Source organism: Amaranthus tricolor, chromosome 8 (genome assembly GCF_026212465.1).
Source record: "Amaranthus tricolor cultivar Red isolate AtriRed21 chromosome 8, ASM2621246v1, whole genome shotgun sequence".
In the NCBI taxonomy this organism is placed as follows: Eukaryota; Viridiplantae; Streptophyta; class Magnoliopsida; order Caryophyllales; family Amaranthaceae; genus Amaranthus; species Amaranthus tricolor.
In genome coordinates, this window is record NC_080054.1 from 17713858 (window position 1) to 17733047 (window position 19190).

The window sequence follows — 19190 nt, forward strand, 5'->3', positions numbered from 1 at the left end:
ACTATTAACCTACCTAGCTAACCTAATAGTTATTGTGTATATGTTTACTCAAAGGCCAAATAACAACAATATATAAGATAAAGCTAGGTTTATATTCTCATTAGTTGTGAATAACATAGGGAAAATATATATTTTGATGAAATTAGATTAGTGATATTTAAGTTAAGACCACATTGACTTTGACAGATAAAAAAGAAAGAAATAAAAAGAGTTTTTGAGTCAACAAGCATAATACCAAAAATAGTAAATAAAAAGCATAGAAAGTAAGAGTGGGGAGTAGTATTGAAGAAGTTGAGAAGGAAAAAGGTGACGTCAAAAAATGGGGACAAGCAACTACAAACAAGCCATGCGCATAACAAGATGGTCCTCATTCCTTAATTCTCTTCCTTTTTAAGCTCACACTCTCCTCTCTCTCCCGTTTGTCTCCCCTTTAATTTCTTTCTTCCTCCAATCTCCTTCCCATTTCTTCTTCGTGTGTGTGTTTTACTAACAGTAACGTACACCAGCAGATCGATCAGTAGCGAATTACACCAGGTATTCCTTCCATAAAACTAACTCTACAATGATACAGTTCGTCTTGTACGAGATCGTCTCATCACTGTTTATATATAGTTACATTCTTCTATTCGATTATTCATAAGTTGTAATTGATCACTTTAATACATCGATCAATCCAATAGAAATGATTTTACCACAAGACCGTTTCATTAAAGAATTTTTGATTTTAACGGCCTGTTTGGTAGGCGGTTAATAAACAGTGATAATAGGAATCAAAATCTCTTAGCTATTTTGAGGGTCATGCTTGTCAAACTTTAATCATCTTGTGACTAAAATTTCATCACAACAAGAATGATATGAAACTTTTAATGAGATTTTACACTATAAATTATTTTCATCACCGCCATTTAGTACCACTAATCAAAAGAGACGGTAATATGTTAAAGAGTAGGGTTAGAGTGGTGGTCGGTCGTAGGAGGATAGTTGTGTATTTTTCAGTTTTTGTCGGGATGTTCTCGACAGTCCGAGAATAATCAGATCAATCCCAGACTACGAGAAGTGCTTTTTAAGGATTTTCGAAGCGAGAAATTAAAGCAAAAGATTTTTTTTATTCTGAGTATACTGCTTTGAAAATTAATTATTTTTATAGTTGGTGAAAGTTAAATCCTGACATTATATTGAAACGGTATGCTTGCACCCACTCGGCTAACTCTTAGTATGCTCAACCTATAATTTTTTATTTTAATTTTTAGGTCTAATAGTGGCTAAATAAATTATAATCTAAAATAAATTAAAATTATAAGTTAAATATATTTAAGGTTTTATTTACGGTCAAACACTTTACACATTACGAGATTATGGAGTGGGATACCCCATAATACTACTAACAAGTCTCCTTTATGTATAAATACTTCTTTTTTAATTATCTGAATCAATAGAAATTCCAGAGACTTGATAGATCAAATAAATTTGCCCTTCCATATGGAAAACTAAGTATGCTCTAAAATAATTCCATAAAAAATACATACGCTTTCTTTTAGAAAATGTAAAAATGTAATCAAAACTTTTTTCCCTCCAAATATAACGCATTTCACCATAAAGCTATTATTGCTCTAATTGTTGGAAATCCTTTTCATTTCCCTTAAACTTTTTAAGATCACCGGTATCTTCTCAGACGCGTTGTGTGTCACTCACTCTTATCTTTACAGAAATTTATCTTTTTGGGAATAAATTCAGTGCGCGTATTTCTCCTTGTCCTTCATTAGCAGGTATCCGGCATTTCGGATACCCTGAAAGCCGAGTACTCGGTCAGTCGGGTTCCTATTTTAACGGCTTGTGTCCCGGCCCAATTTATCCGGGTACCCGGATAAATCGGATCGGGACACCGAGATCCGGGTACCCAATTTTATTTGTGGTAATTTTGGTCGAAATTTATTGGTGATTATTTGTTAATTAAGCAATTCATCACACTGATACATCAACAAAATTTAAAATTATATCATGTCCTACGGCAGTTTAGGTACAAATTTAGGCTACATATGTAGAGACAGGTTAAATCTCTATAATGGTCTTGTGAAAAACTTCAACAGTAACTGCTCTTAATAAATTTTTTTCTAATATAACGGTCGGCGGGTACCCAACTTAATATATTTTGTGCCTCATAACCCGACCCGTGTTATATTAAGTTTTTCATAAATTGACCCGCCATTTAGAATGAGGGTTGACGTGTCGGGTCAAGTGGGTCAGGTTTTTTGAACACTCCTAGGCACAAGTATGATCTGTCTGCTATCCTTCTCTCCCGGATCTAACTTGTGTGGGAGATTAGGTTGATATGTCTTACTCTATGTTAATCAAAACAGTTACATTTTTCATCTAACAAGTAGGGACGGAGCAAAGATTTTAGGAGACCTATTTCAAAATGAGACCATTCATTATATTTCAATAAAAATAATCATGATAAAATGTATTGTAACATTATGGAGTATTACTTTAAACACAAAAATGGTTCACAAATAAATCAATTAAAAAATGTTACTCAAAACCGGGCTGAATAAGACTATTTAATATTTAGGCGCCTTATTTTTGGGAGCCCTAAGGGGTGGACTACCCCGAATGCTCGGCACTTTTAACAAGCTAACTAGTTTTGCGATTTAATATTATAATATAAATATAAGTGATTAGTTTTATCTAAAATAAAACAAATAGTTTTGTATTTATAATTGATTATTATTAATTAATAAGTTAGCATTTAGTCATCCTATGAATTAAGTGTGGTGAATTGTAATGAGAACGCCGTTTGTTTGTAACATCATTTCAACCATTGTCCCAACACAAGACAATATGATTAGCACATACTCTTTGGCTGTCCCGTTTTCTTGCTCCTTCTCCATTTCCCGTTTATTTATTACCTCTTTCTCATTATCTTCCCTCCTTCATACTTCATCATTCCCTTTTTCCTTTTTTTTAACATATCTTCAATCAAATTAATCCATGAAATTAGTTTACATTCTAGCCTTCTAGTAGCTAGCTAGGGAGCTATTAAAACATTATTATTATTATTATTTTATTACCTTTTCTTTTGTTTTTTGTCTAACTTGATGCTAATAACACGCTTTTTATTTTAATTTTATATATTACTTTATTATATGTATAATAATTATAAATAGCTTTGTTGTTCTTAATCTTTGTGTTAGAGTATATATAATATATTTTGAAGTTTTAATCATCAGTTTAAACTTTTGTTTCAAAGCCAGCATGATAAGAAATTACGGGTTCTAATATGATGATTAAGGCACCGTAATATATTATATAATCTTACAATTTGTTTATTTCAAAATACCGTGCCAGATTTTTAACTTTCAGAGGTCAAATCAGACACTTATATACGTATATTATATGTGGAGTAACATAAAATAATAAATACGTATATAATAATAGGAGGAAACTTTTGATATAAGAAGAGGTGAAGACAGTGTAGGATACATGCTTACCACCAAATGAGATTATGATTAATCCCTGAAAACACTTGTCACCCTTTCTATGAGTAGGGTTCATCATTCCTTCTTCTAGACTTCATTTTTGTCAATTTCTTCTTTGCAATCACTCCTTTTTTATTTCTCTCATTACCCTTTAAAAATGATTATGTATTCCAATATATAATTGTGATTAGGTTTTGTGAAATTTTATGCAGAAAAATCATTAAGCAAAACTTTTCTACAACTCTTTTTGTAGCCAAATATAGTGGAGTCCATGGAATCATGTGTACCACCTGGATTTCGCTTCCATCCAACTGATGAAGAACTTGTGGGCTATTATCTCAAGAAAAAAATTGCATCTCAAAAGATCGATCTTGATGTCATTCGTGACATTGATTTGTATAGGATTGAGCCTTGGGATCTTCAAGGTAATTCACATATCCATCATTATTTTTTCTATTTTTCATCATATATTACACTTAATCAAAAGTTTTAACTGATAGTTGAGGTCATCTCAAGATATGTTAAATGCTCTCTAAATGCCTTTACACGAAATCCTTTTGGGCAAGCTAAATGTCTGGATGCAATGCATAGCATCCTAATATCTAATGCTCAATGTTCAATTTCTGATGTTATATCAAGAAATAACTCAACTAAAAGTTTAAGTTAATATATATATTTTGAGATGGCTTTAGTTGATCATTTTCTTAAGTTTTTGATCGAGCCTCCAAAGATTAACCTATCTTAGATTATTGTTCCTAATTAAATAGATAATAGATTTATTCATTCTTGTATAGTACTTGGTTAAAAACTAAAATGATAATCGATGATCTACCAGTAGAGTATATAGCATTTTTTAAGGCTCAACAAAAAACTTAAGCTGAATCGTTAATTTGAGGCATTTGTAATATATCTTGAGAATTAAGGTGTTCTAACAATGCAATGATCTTGAGATTCATATACCAAGTTGGTGCAATTCTTAAAATTTTTGTAAATAAAAAAAATATGTATTTAATTAATCCTACGTCGAGGAATTTAATATAATTGATGGGCTATTTCTCCTAATATCAAATCGTTTAAAGATGAAATCTCATGAGATTTGTATGCAGTCAACTCTCCTTTTATACGGATTTTATTGTATACAAGCCTAATAATAAATTTATGATATGTGAGTGATGCAGATAGATGTCGGATCGGATATGAGGAACAGAATGAATGGTATTTCTTCAGTCACAAGGATAAAAAGTACCCGACAGGAACCAGGACAAATAGGGCCACAATGGCAGGGTTTTGGAAGGCAACTGGAAGAGACAAAGCTGTGTTTGATAAGAATAAGCTGATTGGTATGAGAAAAACCCTAGTTTTTTACAAAGGTAGAGCTCCTAATGGCCAAAAAAGTGATTGGATTATGCATGAATATCGACTTGAATCTGATGAAAATGGACCTCCTCAGGTTTGTCTAATTCTCTAATTTACAATTTTTTTTGGCAAATAAAACCATAAAAATCAATATACAACCAAAACGATTGGACCTCGGCCTAACTTGTGTGCATCAGTATGGAAGAACGGTCCACTTTTAAGGAAGGGTTTCATACCCCACTCTTTATATGCATACGAAAAACATGATTTTTGTTTTCTTTTATTTTATTTACATTAATTATTATTTATCTCTTCATCCCTTAATTTCCATGCACTTCTATTGAACTATCCGTTGTTAATTACATGTGAGTTATCTCATATAAAGAAAGAAAAAATTTTAAATAGTAACTTCTACTGCTACCATCTAATTTTAAGAGTGAATCTTTTTTAGGCTTATAAATGAGTTGCCTCTTCTCCAATCATATTTTACTTTTCGATCTTTTTGAGTTTACTCTAATACATAACTAATCGATATATGTACATACTCTCTATTATTTTTACCACTCCTTTTCCTTTAATATTAATGGACTAAATATAAAACGTATTTTAATTATTTCTTTCATTTATCATAATAGTTTTTTTGTTTTCACTTTTATGGTTTTTTTTTTGGTCAAAATATGATCCTCATAATTAAAAGTTTAAATGATAATTGATATCCAACCATATTATTTCATCAAATATATGTATCTTGTTCAACTTTTACTTGATCGCTCTTAATTTTTGTGCCAAATCAATTAATTGGAAGAAAATAATATCTAGTATATATAATTGAGCTAAAATCTCGTCCTACCGTAAGATCCAAGTGTGATGATTGCTTTATGTAATCCTTTGTTTTCTATATTTGTCTATTTTAGAATTTTTAAGAACTTTATAATTATACTTTTTTTATAATTTTTTATGAGACGTATTCAGTGATATTGAGATTCTCAATTTGATTTGTAAATTGTATAAAAAATAAAGTAAACACATAAAATATGATATTTAATTAGAATAAGTGAGTATTTGCTTGAAGTAATTTCACAACAATTATATTATTAATACTTTAATTGTAAATTTTAGAAAAATGGTTAGAATTATTGTCAACTTCATGACCATAATCAAAAGGAATTTTAACGTTATAGTTAATTCTAAAGGTGCAAACTTTCTAGTCTCCCTTCTAAGCACATTGGTTGTAGTTAGATTAGATAGTATTCACAACATAAGTCAAAAAGGAGGAGGAATGAGAATAATAGGTCTTATTAAGTGATAAATACGGTCCAATCTAAAATATTAATAAAGAATGTGCCAAATACTATTTTTGCTACAAATTGAACCACCTCATCTGTTATTTCATGTATTATATATTATGAAATACTAAGTCATTCCTTTTTTCGTACTACATAATTATACCTATAAAATCATATTTTGTCTTAGTTAAATAATATAACATCTTCTCCTAGTTTAGTTTCCATTTTCGTTGACACTTTCTTTTAGTATTTGTCTTTCTTCAACCTACCTATAGTTGTTCAAATGTGACCAGACCCGAAAATCCGAACCGAAATCGAAGTTAACCGACTTGAAAATATGTTTCTTTTTTAGGTTTATCGAACCGATAGTATCCGAACCGAAGTTGCGCCCGAACCGATTTACGACCGAAAATCTTAAAATTGAACCCGAACTGCGACCAATTTTTATAACTGACATATAACTGTTAACCGAGATTACTCAAACGTAATAGTGACCGAACCGAGTCATACCCAACCCAAATCATGCTCAAAGTCGAACTCGATCCGGCTAAAACCAACTTAACCCGAATGAATTTTTAATTCAAATGCTGTAAACCTAAACAAATTTTTAACATAGAGGTATGATCGACTCATATTCAATCACTTTATTAGTTAATCTAATAAAGTAATAGAAATTTTAATAAATTAAATTTTATACATACATGGTTTCATACATTTAGAGTTAATAATCAATGGTCAATGTTTATTTAACTATTTTTAATCAAATTAGATGAAAAATGATAAAACTTAAATTTTAATTTACAGTCAAACAAATAAAAATAACAAAGTAATAATCACTAACTGATTTGCATTTTAACTATTTTGCTTTAATTAAAAGGAATCTTATCATCAATTAAAAAATATCTAACAACTTAATCAAATATTGACTCAATCTATAGTAATAAGTAATTCGTAGCTGAATTCTACTGAAAATAATACTGAACTGGATCTGTACCGGTAAAACCTAACCAATTATTAACCGATGACAGTCCGAGACCGATTGACTACTCGACACGAACTTCAATCGACACCGAACCGATTCTAACCCGATAGCTCAAATGATTGATCTTCAATTGAACCGTGACTTACCAACCTGACTCGAGTGTGACCCGCCGTAACACGCATCCAAAAAATAACTGATCCGAAATACAACAGAACCAAATGACATCCATCTGAAACTGACTCAATCACCCAAATGAACACCTCAATCATGTAAAGACAAAACTCAATCCTTATAAGATTAACTAGTCTTGACCGCGTTTTGACTACTTTAGTTTATTACTTGTGAAATCAGATGATGGGAAAAGGTAGGAGGACAAATGAAGAGATTTGTAAAGTAAGAAAAGACATAGTCTCAAGTTATGCCACTTAGAATAACCCTGAATGGGTGATGGGGACTCCTGAAATTCCTTTACTATTGCATGCTTTATTTTACACAACAAACACTATAGACTTGCAAACAAATTTTGCTACTACTTCCTTTCTTGTTTATCTCATCATCATCATTCCTTTATTGGTCCCCTTATTCTTATTGATTCATATAATACTTCCTCTATCCCTCTAGAAAATAACTAGCTATATAAATTGAATATGTGAGAGTTTTTTGAATTAAATGGTACTTTTTCAAAAAGACAAACAAAGTATTACTTAATTCTCTCTTTTTTTACTCTTAGATACTAAAACAACACATAAGAGCCACATAACATATTTATCAATTGATTTTCTAGCTTGTTTGATTAGATGGTATTGTGTAACATTCAAGCATTTCACTCAAGAAACCAATTCAACCAAACGCTTAAGCTGATGGTTAAGGCTCTAGAATATGTTATTTACTCTTACACGCCTCTTCATACAAGAGCTCTATGGATTAGAAGTGTGGACGCAGCAAAGACCTCCTTATACTTGGTGCAAAATATTCCACTTGAATTTAAAAGGTGGTTGAGATTTAAACATATAACCACTTATCACCCTGATTTCTGATACTATGTCAAGGAACTAACTCAAAGAAAAGGTTAAACTTGTGGTTGAAACACCAAAATATATTACATACTCTAATAGTATGGTTTGAAAGTTGGGCATAATTATTGTTGGCTATCAGTGGTTGACTCATCTTGTTGACTTGTTTGACTATCTAATGCTATGATAATCAACTATTAGAATTGATTGTATGGAAAAAAAGTGTTCAATTGTTAGTTGTTAATGTATAAGTTAAGTGAATGATCATATGATTAGGAAACCATGAAAACTTTCTTGCTCTAAGAAAATTGGCCAATATCTTTTGTTTTTGGTTTAATTTAGGAAGAAGGATGGGTAGTTTGCCGAGCATTTAAGAAGAAAACAAGCACACAATCAAAGAATAGAGAGGGATGGGACTCAAGCTTTATGTATGATGAAGCAAGTGGTGTAAGCTCATTGATAGATCCAATACATGACTACATCTCAAGGCAATCCAATTCAAACAATAATTTCTTTCCTAAGAACTTGTTATGCAAACAAGAATTAGAACCCGAATCCTTAGCTAATTTCATGCATTCACCCTCAATTGATAGTTACCTACAACTCCCTCAACTTGAGAGCCCTTCTCAATTACCCTTACTAAAACGAGTCCCCTCGAGTTCCAACTCTCTAGTGTCCTACATCAACAATAATAACAGCAACAACAACAACAATATTGAGAATTACAACATGAATAATGACCTAAATCAAAATAATACAAGTGATTATATTATGAGGATGAAGAATAAGGTGCAAGATTGGAGATCATTGGACAAGTTTGTAGCATCACAATTAAGTCATGATCCAAAATCAATTGAGAATAACAATGATGTACAATATTGTCAAGGGATTGCTTCAAGCTTTAATAATTATGAAGAGGGTGATGCACCAAATGATATTGAAGCATTGTTGCTCTTGCATGGAACCAATGAAATGGATGATCATGAGATAATTGATGGAACCAAGTTAGTAAGTACATTTTTAAATTCTAGCTCACCTAATTGTGATAATATTGGCATATGTATTTTTGATAAATAATGAGGGTTCTTATTTTGTGATATTTTTTCATATGAAAACATGCATGTGCATGAAATATATAGATATTGTTATGCTTATTGTAAAATTTACTAGAATATATATTTTGTGATGGAATGAAGATATGTCTCTCTATTGTATACTTCCCTATTATGTGATAACATTTACATTTGCTACACAATTTACAATATTGTTATTCCTGCATTTCTCCAGCTCTTTTCTTCGAGGGGGTACGGGTATAATATGTCTACGACTTCTCCTCTTTCGAATCTTGACTTTATGCAGGACATTGGCTAATGACCTTTACCATGTTATACATCCATCTATTTTAAGTTTTTTTAAAACTCATTATAAGGAAAAATATAGTTAGATAAAATTTTATTTCAAGTTACAAGAATTATTTCCTATGCGGCAGGGAAAGTTGAGTACTGGTCAATAATTGTGTAAAATATCAACTTAGTTGTCATTTTTTCTGTGTTACACAATTTATTATGTTCAATAAATATTATTTCAATTCAAGAAATATTAAAATAATTTCCTAATTAATTTAGACAAACCCCTAGATTAATTTTCAACTATTTTTCTTTTTTATTTTAATATACTCCATATTTTTCGACCTATATATTCTTTTGTAGCATTATTATTATTATTATTATTATTATTATTATTATTATTATTATTATTATTATTATTATTATTATTATTATTAATCCAATGCAATTAATGTCAAAAGATAAAAGTGTTTGGTGGGTCTCTTCATCCAAAGAAATGACAAAATAAAATTAAATGTCAATTTTGATGCAATTTGATTGGTGAGGAGGTGGAAAATGAATTTAGCTTATAATATGAATTTAGAAAGAAATAATACTATTATTTTTTTTATTAAAAAAAAAAAAAAAAAAAAGTGTGGGGTGAAGTTGAAGAAATGGGGTCCATACGTTGTCTAGCATGCAGTGCACAAATGTGGGTTGTGTTTGGCATGCTTGTCTTTTTCATATGCCCTTCTTCCTCCCAGTGGAAGGACCTATCCCAACTTCCCAAGCATGGCCTAATTACAAATTTTACAATTAAAATTTTCATTATTTTTAAATGATTTATCATTTTATCTAAATAATGATTGCCTCACAAATGTCCCAAGTTTTTTAAGTACTGAATATTATATTTACTATTTATTTATGTGCAAGTGTGATAATATAAAATAAAATCATGTTGATTAAACAAGTAATATTGACTAATATATACTGCTCAACATGTGGAAATGTGGAATGTACATTTTTATATTCAAGTTCCGTAAAAAGCCAATTTGATCACCAATATATGTAACATTATTGCAATTTGATTTCAAAATAGAAAATATAAATAATTTTTTTTTTCTTTATTAGGTTAGTTAGAAAGTTGTTAGAAAAAATTCATATTTTGATACAATGTAGAAATTCAATTTCTTTACATTTTGGAAGAAATTTTTCAAAAAAAAAAATATATAAATTACTTCAATTTCAAATTAGTACTAAATATTTTTTTTTGGGCTTATTTAAGGTGTGTTTAACTATTTATAATGCTTTTTTTTTTTGTGAAAATAGGGTTTATTTTGAACTATTCTTCTTACTCTATAGCAAGCTGCATTTGCGACTATTCTTCACTTTGAGTACCACCATTGTCATCTAATTTGACCTAATATAATCATAATTGATTATAGTATGCTATTTGGTATATATGGGTGTTGTAAGTAATCTATTTTATTTAGTTTTTTTTTTTGGTTAAATGATTATTTTTTATTTCAATTGAATGTGATTTTTGTGTTTTATATATTTTGAAGCTTATATTATGAGTTTGTTAATGGTTTGACTTTGATTTATGTGTGCTTTGTAGAAAATGGCCTTTTTTTTGGGGTAAATATATTGTATATGTAGAATGGACAAATCTCAACAAGGAATATATATATATATGTATACATATATATATATATATATATATATATATATATATATATATATATATATATATATATATATATATATATATATATATATATATATATATATGTATGTATACATATATATATATATATATATATATATATATATATATATATATATATACATAAATAAAGAAGTTCGAATTAAAATGATTATTTTATTAAAATGTATGAGCCCACGAAGATAAGTCTCTTAGTTGGGTCTCGCAAGAAAATGAATCGAGATAAAAATAAAAAAATAAATAAACCTAATAATAATAATAAATAATAATAATAATAATAATAATAATAATAATAATAATAATAACAAGGATTAAAATAAAAAAAATAAAAAAAAAAAAAAGAAACCCTAAATACTCAAGCTTAGCCGTCACTCCCTCTCTTCCCTCTCTCAATTCCTTTCCCTCTCACTCACGGGTCAGCCACGAACAACCAGCAGCAGCAGCTCCTCCTCTCCCCACCAGCAAACGGTCGACAGCAGTAGCCACCTCGCAACCAACCAGCAGCAGCCACCTTGCAACCAACCAACAGCAACCGTTTCTCCCTCCTAGTGTCAACTTGTTGAAGTAAAAGAAATTATTAATGTTGATTACAAGTGCTCTCGTTAGATTATCGAAGTATAATTAAATGATATTAGTAAGGCTATGAACATAGTGTCAACTTGTTGAGAATTATTAAAGTTAATTGTTATGATGTCTTAATTTTAGTTCTTTCTAACCTTGGAGAATATAATAAATGATATTGCGATGTGATAACCTTTAGATTCGTCCTTGTCATCATATTAGCACTACATCAACATTAAGTGTGAATCGTCGCTTTATATTAAGATGATATGAACCGTTATAACTCAAAGTTAGTTGGTGTAATGAAACAGTTGACATAATCCTTTTATTCTTTGCTGATGGAAAAACTTGTGTTATTGTTGAATTGACGATTATGCTTGGTGTTGAATGAGATGCGTACGTGCTAGAAGTAATTGAAAACTTGTCGTGAATGGATGATTGTCGTTACTTTGGCTTTTAACTGGTATGACAAAGTAGTTCAGGGAACTTATTAGTTCTATTCATAACTTATATAGGTGCCCACTTCATAAGAGGAAAGTAAAACCTTAGTCGGGTGATTTTTGTAACTTGTAGTCGCGCAGTAACGCTTGCAGGTACGTACACGCAGTAATTAATTATTATATTCATCGTTTCAAACTATCATCAATAATACATGATTATACGCTTGGCATTAGAATTATAGAACGCCAGAAAGTAAACCATGCTAGTGAATAGTCATAATAGTGATATAGGCAAGTAGAATAAAAGCCTTAGGAGACTATGAGAACAGATTTCTAAATAGTAGAGAACGCACCATGGTTGTGCGTGGTATCGAAGTGATTTCCTACTTACTGAGCCTTGATTTATGATTTGTTGGCATGACTCAACGGGATTATGTCCGCTTGATTTAGTAGTCCCCTAGATGAGGTTCGACGGGACCACCGTAAGGGGGTATGAGCATGCTTGGGTCACTGGGCGCCGGATGACCGATACCGCCCCTTGACCAAGCTGTTACCATGCGGGCCTTGCAAACCCCAATATGGTGGCCTCTTCACTGGTTTAGTACCCCAGTGTGTTACTTTTTCCCGAAGGTAGGACCCGAGAGGGTCAGCTGAAAGGGCATGAGCTCATACTTTGCCATGGGCACCGAATGGCCGATAATGCCCTTGGCCGTGTCACTATGCCATGAATATAGAAAGGATCCACTACCTTTGAATATACTAGAGAGATTAGTAGTTTGAAAGAGAAATTATGAGTAAATAGAGGTGCTTAAACAGATGAGTTGACTCGTTATTTCCATACTATATCATTGTCTATAGTTTTGTTCAATGACTTCAATTGTTATAAATTCATTAATTACTGACGTGTATGTGTTTGTTGTTGTTTGCTCATGACTCTCTATGATGTTCCTGCTATGACACATCTGACTATGGTCATTATGTTGAGCAGCAGGAGAATCATAGCTTGACATGACAGGTATAGGAGCTTCTTTTGCTTTGCATTGGGGGAAAGAGCGGAGTACGGTCGTAACAATTGTGTACAAATTGTCTAATGCTTGTAGCTTCTATATTACTTGCAAAGTTTTCTTTTGGGATTGTATAATTTCTTTTCTATGGAGCCATGTGACTCCTTGTATGATCCATAGTTCCGCTGCGTAGTTTTGGATGTACAGTAGTGAGAATACTCCTTTAGTATCCGTCAGATCGATGCGTTAACACTGGAACCACAATCCTCGTTAGAGTTGATGATTTGAGAAGCCGACGATGATTCTTTTCGTCGTAACGTATTCTTGAAGGCATTAAAGGCCTTAGATTATTTTAGTTATGTTATCCATTTATATATCCTTGTTACATCCTCAGTTTTCAACAAAGATGCTGTCGAAATTTCCACTTACTCGCCTTTTTAATTAATCTTTAGCGTTATTTTAATATTTTCCTCTTTTCTTTTTATGTAACACCCGAATTTCCTCCCTTCCTTCACGATTCTGGTTTCGTTTAAGGGGGTGGAAATTCAGGGGTGTTATAGCATGAAAATAACATTAATTTAATATTTCACCCCTTATTGAGGATTTAAGGAAGGCGTTGGATGAAAGGGTTTTATGCTTGATGCACGTACTAATAAGGTGTTCACATTGCGTGCAATGCTTTTCTACGCTATTAATGATTTCTCTACATGTAATAATTTACCAGGGTATAAGAACAAAGAGAAGAACGCATGTTCGATTTGTATCGATAACATGATAAGCCACATGAATTCCTAAGTGCAACAAGTATTCATGCGCCATCATAAGTTCCTCTTACCTAATCACCTTTATCGTAATAAGAAGTTTGATGGAGAGGTAAAAAAGCGTATAACTCATCGATCATTAACCGATTATCTTTTCCTCAACAAGTATGCATGGTAGCAAACCATCTTAAACGATCACCTTTCATCTTTTCCTCAACATGTGCAACTATCACCTATTGAAAATATAATGCAAATACAAATAAAACAAACCGATTTGTATTTCCCTTGTGTGGATGGCAATGGAACTCCTTGCTTTGTAAATCACCAAATGGACACCATGAAGATAAGGTTGCGACAATCAGAGAAGTTGCTCGGAAACTTGATATGAGTAGAAGGCGTTCATGCACTTTCCTATTGTGATATTTCTCCCACAAAGGTGCTTGGGATGATAAATGAAATCCACGATGAGATACAATCTACACAACAAAATCCTAGCACAAGGAAATTGCAATAGTAAATACAAGTGTTGTAGTGAATTATGAAATTTGATGATATTAAGAGTTAATTACTCTCTCAATATTATCTCATGAAAGGAAGAACAAGAATAAGAGTATTCTTAAGAGAGAAATCATAAATTATATGAAATTGGGATGGAATGTCCCTTGGCATGCAACCTCTATTTATAGAGCTATGCATCAAACAATACCTCATTTTGAAACAAGTGTTTTACCAAACAAAGCTTTTTCACCAAGCAAAGCTTATGAAACAAAGTAATGTTTCACCAAGAAAAACTTATGAAACAAAGTAATGTTTCACCAAACAAAACTTATGAATCAAAGTAATGATTCATCAAATTCTTTGAGGCATTTAATTTGGACTTATAATGTATTTATTTAGTCCCACTACTATACTAAGTATGTAGTATATACAAATCTAGGTCTATATACTCTAAATGTTCAACATCACCGAGGGACTCTTTGACTGCACTCTTCTTTATGGGTATGAATTGTCGTTGTCCTTCCCTCCCTAGACCCTAATCATAGTTTTTCTATGAGTGGAATACACTGGTTATGATGATGATGATGAATTCTATTTATCAAGGTTTTTCTAGTCATCCATCAAAGCATTTGTATTTTCGCTAATACTCTAACCTACACGTGAATTAAAATATTAGAGGGAAAATATACGTGATATATTGTTTATCACTCTTCTACGATACCGTGATTCACTACTCAATATAAGGCGTAGCATAAATAATACTAATTGTTTAGGCATTTTAGTTATATTGTTTGAAAACTTAATAAATATATTAAATAGTATATCAAGCATCAAAAGTTATAAAACAAATATTTAAATTCATTTATTAAGAGACTGCATGTGTTATTGATTCAACTCCATCCCACCCAACATTTGTTTCCCTTGTCAATAGATAAACAAAATAAGAGAATTATATCCAAGTAAAAATTATATAAACTAATATTTAAATCACTTAATTTAAAAGACTATATGTGCAATTGATCCAACTCCGGCCCGCCCAACATATACATATGCTTGCCATGTCAATAAATAAACAAAATATGAGTTGTTGTTTTACAGAGTAATTTTTTTTCGGATTATAAGATAGACTAAATGGTATCATTAAATGAGATTTGATTTTAGTACATTGTCTGTTAAAAGTAATACTTACTGAAATAGAATTTTTTTTTTAACAACAACTTTTTAAGTTGTTTTTATGACTATTGGGATGATAAAACCTTTTATCCATTAAAAATAAAACTACATTATTAATTAAAAAAAGAATTTGAGTTCATTATAGGATGTAAAATTGTCACCGACAAAAAACCCACTTTATTTTTACTTTTTAAAATTTATTATTTTTCTAAGGATGATGTAACATATATGGACCTAAACACTTTTGTATAGAATCCTCCAATCCTCTTTAAATCTAGAACATTAAGATATGGGGTGGCTTTAGAATTTGTTTACTTCCTTACTTTTAAGAGTGTTTCTAATGAAATTTGATCCCACAAAGGTAATAATGATCTTATTTTCACAAACACTATGAGAAAAAATGTCTTTTGGACAATGAGCTTTTATATTTTGGGCAACAAAAAAATTTATCATAACCACAATTAGTGACCGACCTAGTTAAGCACCAGGGATTGTATATACAATCCTATTAAAAAATTTAAAAAAATTTATAATTAGGGCTCAAACTTGAAACCTGCTACTGCATGTAAATAATAAATCCCAATTTAATACCCCTAAGCTATAACATTCACTTTTTGATAATTTGTAACTTTATTATTATTAATACTTTAAGATAGCAATTGCAATTAATAACTATTATAAGAAGGAAATTCTCAGGCAACTGTCAGTTCCTTCCTCTTAGACCATTGACTCTATATCTGTGTTTCCTAAATCGGTGTTGCAGACTAGTTGCGTCATATTTACACCATTGACGCCAGCTGTCGGATTCTAAATTTTATTGCTGCTATTTGTCCATTTTCATTTTGCCTCTTCTACACATTACAATCCTCTCATAATTAGGTAAACTATAGAAATTGAATTAGAATTCAGAATTTAGTCTAGTTTTGTATTCTGAATCTGACTATAATTTGATTTGGGATGTATAATTTCAATTTTATTTGTGTATAATTTAGTATAATTTAATAATAATTTAGTTTTGTATTTGTATATGATTTAGTTAACTTTAATTTTATTTTAAGACGTCTTTATTAAGGTCGCAACTCCATATTTAGAATTCTAGGTCCATCACTGAGGACGATGAATTTAATTTTATTTAGAAATTTTTTTTAAGAAACGTTTAGTTGGTATTAAAAAGAAATAGAGGATGATAAATTGTCAACAAATAGTATTTATGGTTTGAAACTATAGGGACAAATAAATGTTATCAAATAAAGAGTCTTCAAGATAAGACATGATTATATTGTATAATGAAAATGATTATAATAGTTGGTTTAATCGTGTATTTACTTTGTGGAGCAATGACATCACATGTTTTAATTGAAAGAGTTTATGAAAGACCATTTAAAAACTAGTTTAAAGAGAATTGAATTTTGTTTCAGTCGCTCATTAAAAACTAGAAGAATGTATGTTTAATTTTTTCTATTTTTATTAGCACTCTTCATCGCTCAGTCAATCCAACTTTCAAAAGAAATTAAGTTTGAAGATGTCCACAAATGGAAGTCGACCTAGCCAATATGATGGATACCGAGAACATGCAACTATTAGCGATTATGTCATCATCATTATATCCAATGTATCTCACTTATATGAACTATTAGCGATTATATATCTATTATAATTATAATATTCTTTAAAATAATTCTCTAATATTAAACTTAAAATGTTAATAATGTAAATCTGCAGTGTCTCTTATTTATTAGTACTAAGTAAGATGTTATTAATTCTTTAATTATTTTAATGAAAATTTAAAGATGAAAAAGTTTTTTTTATAATTTTTCATCATCACATCTCCAAATAGTAATTCATTATATTGGAATGAATTTTATGAGGGACATGAAATAATTAAAGTAGAACGTCCATTAAATTTTATAAGATATTTTCCTACTAAAATTACAAAATTTTTCAATTACCATTTTCAGCATTTAATATCAATAACCAAACTCACATTAAGAACTTTAAACTAAACAAAAGTTAAAACTTCTATTTGAAAAGACAAGCTTAGTTTCTTTCCACAAATTACAAGCAAGAACATCTGCATGTGGAGCAGAAGGTTCGGGGTTCGACCATTATTAGGCGCAGGTATCAATTGGGAGGTTTCTTGACTGCGCGCATCTCTCTTTACTCCCTTCTTGAGGAACAGGTATGATTTGTCCGCATCTTTCAGGAAAAAGAAAATCCCCACCCGGACCCTGCCTTGTGCGGGATACCAGGAGTGTCCATTTACCTTTATTAAGTAAAGTAATTATATAAAACACGAGAATTTGGTGATAAAGACTTGCTCCTTTTTCTTTTTTAATTTGTAATATTACTCTTACTTAACATTTTTTTTTTTTGCTCGTATTGTTTTTTACTATGGTAAAAAAAATACTACTTTATCCCACTCTTAACATTTTTGTGAATTTCACAATTTATCTCTTAATGTCATGTAATTAAGAATAGTATTGAAATTTCCATTAACATCAAACCAAAAAAAAAATACTTTTCACATGTAAACTTTAAATTATTTCTCTTAATACCCTAATAGTTACTCTTAATATCATTTAATCAAAGACAATATCGTAACATCTACATGTAAAGCAATATTATGAGTATAAAACATTATTGCCTCTGTCCTTTTATTTTGCATCACTTTTTATTTTATTTTATTCTATTAATTTTGTATTATTTTCTTTTTTGGCAATGGTCTTTTTTTTCTTTTAATCGCATCCACAAACTTATAATATATCTTCATCTTAATCAATCGTTTCTATCCTTCATTTACTTTTGTCTTATTATCCAACTCAATTTCACATCTTGTTAAATTTTATCTATTTTACAATTGATGCAAATTAAAAAGACAGAAAAAGTAGAATTTAGTGATGAAGACATAAATGTTATAAAATAATTTTATAGAAAATGAACCAATTAAAAGCAATGGGGTGGCACTAAATTAATTAAAAAGCAAACAAGTTATGTCAAAATCACACAATTCAAAGTTCATCACAAAAGCAAAAATGCATAAGAAACCATGTCTTTTCTTTAGTCCATGTGGACCAATGGTGTTGTAAATTTCATTGTCAAAAACCTAATAGTAATTAGTTCAATCAATTGTGTCAAAATACAAACCCAAAAAAGAAGGGGGGTTAAAGGGAAAAATAAAGGACTGACACATCAAAATATTGGTCGGATGAACACATACATGTCTATATGTGATTGTGAAAGCCAATCAAAAAAGACATTTTGAATTCTTTAAACTTTTATGGCCTGTGAATTTGAATGGAAACAACAAGAGAATAAGTGGTTGACTTGACCAATCTTAGGCCTTCTTTTGGGTGAACAATCATTAATTTAAGAGCACGCAAGATATGAGTTTCAAATAGTATTTTATCTTAAAAAGCCTATGTTTTCATGCAAGATAAGATTGTTATTAACTTTAGGTATCATTTGATATTCAGCAAATCCGGTAAATTTTGATTTATTATTGATAATTATTTCTATTGAATGAATTTTAGTGTTCATTTTCATAGAATGTGTTTTATCGCTTATATATTATAAAACGCTCGGTCTTCAA

The 19190-nt window shown here is 30.4% G+C and overlaps 1 protein-coding gene across 3 annotated transcripts; it reads left to right on the top strand.

Annotated features, from left to right (window-relative positions):
* The first annotated feature begins 381 nt into the window (after positions 1–381).
* LOC130820325 (NAC domain-containing protein 37) lies at positions 382–9365 on the top strand. Of its 3 annotated transcripts, none has more exons than XM_057685659.1 (4): positions 382–534; positions 3730–3901; positions 4655–4926; positions 8456–9365. In XM_057685659.1, the coding sequence occupies exons 2-4, from the start codon at positions 3748–3750 to the stop codon at positions 9188–9190; spliced, it is 1161 nt and encodes a 386-aa protein (XP_057541642.1). In that variant the 5' UTR covers positions 382–534; positions 3730–3747; the 3' UTR covers positions 9191–9365. The 3 variants fall into 3 exon arrangements, with proteins under 3 accessions (XP_057541642.1, XP_057541641.1, XP_057541640.1); XM_057685658.1 differs by having other exon boundaries at positions 418–534; positions 3689–3901; XM_057685657.1 differs by lacking the exon at positions 382–534 and adding an exon at positions 3076–3541 and having other exon boundaries at positions 3689–3901.
* The last annotated feature ends 9825 nt before the right edge of the window (positions 9366–19190 follow it).

What these genes read in the sequence shown, in the direction of transcription:
- LOC130820325 (XM_057685659.1), top strand. Translation starts at nt 3,748, where the DNA reads ATGGAATCATGTGTACCACCTGGATTTCGCTTCCATCCAACTGATGAA. An exon ending in TGAGCCTTGGGATCTTCAAG is followed by an intron (nt 3,902 to 4,654) that starts GTAATTCACATA and finishes TGAGTGATGCAG; the next exon opens with ATAGATGTCGGATCGGATAT. An exon ending in ATGAAAATGGACCTCCTCAG is followed by an intron (nt 4,927 to 8,455) that starts GTTTGTCTAATT and finishes GGTTTAATTTAG; the next exon opens with GAAGAAGGATGGGTAGTTTG.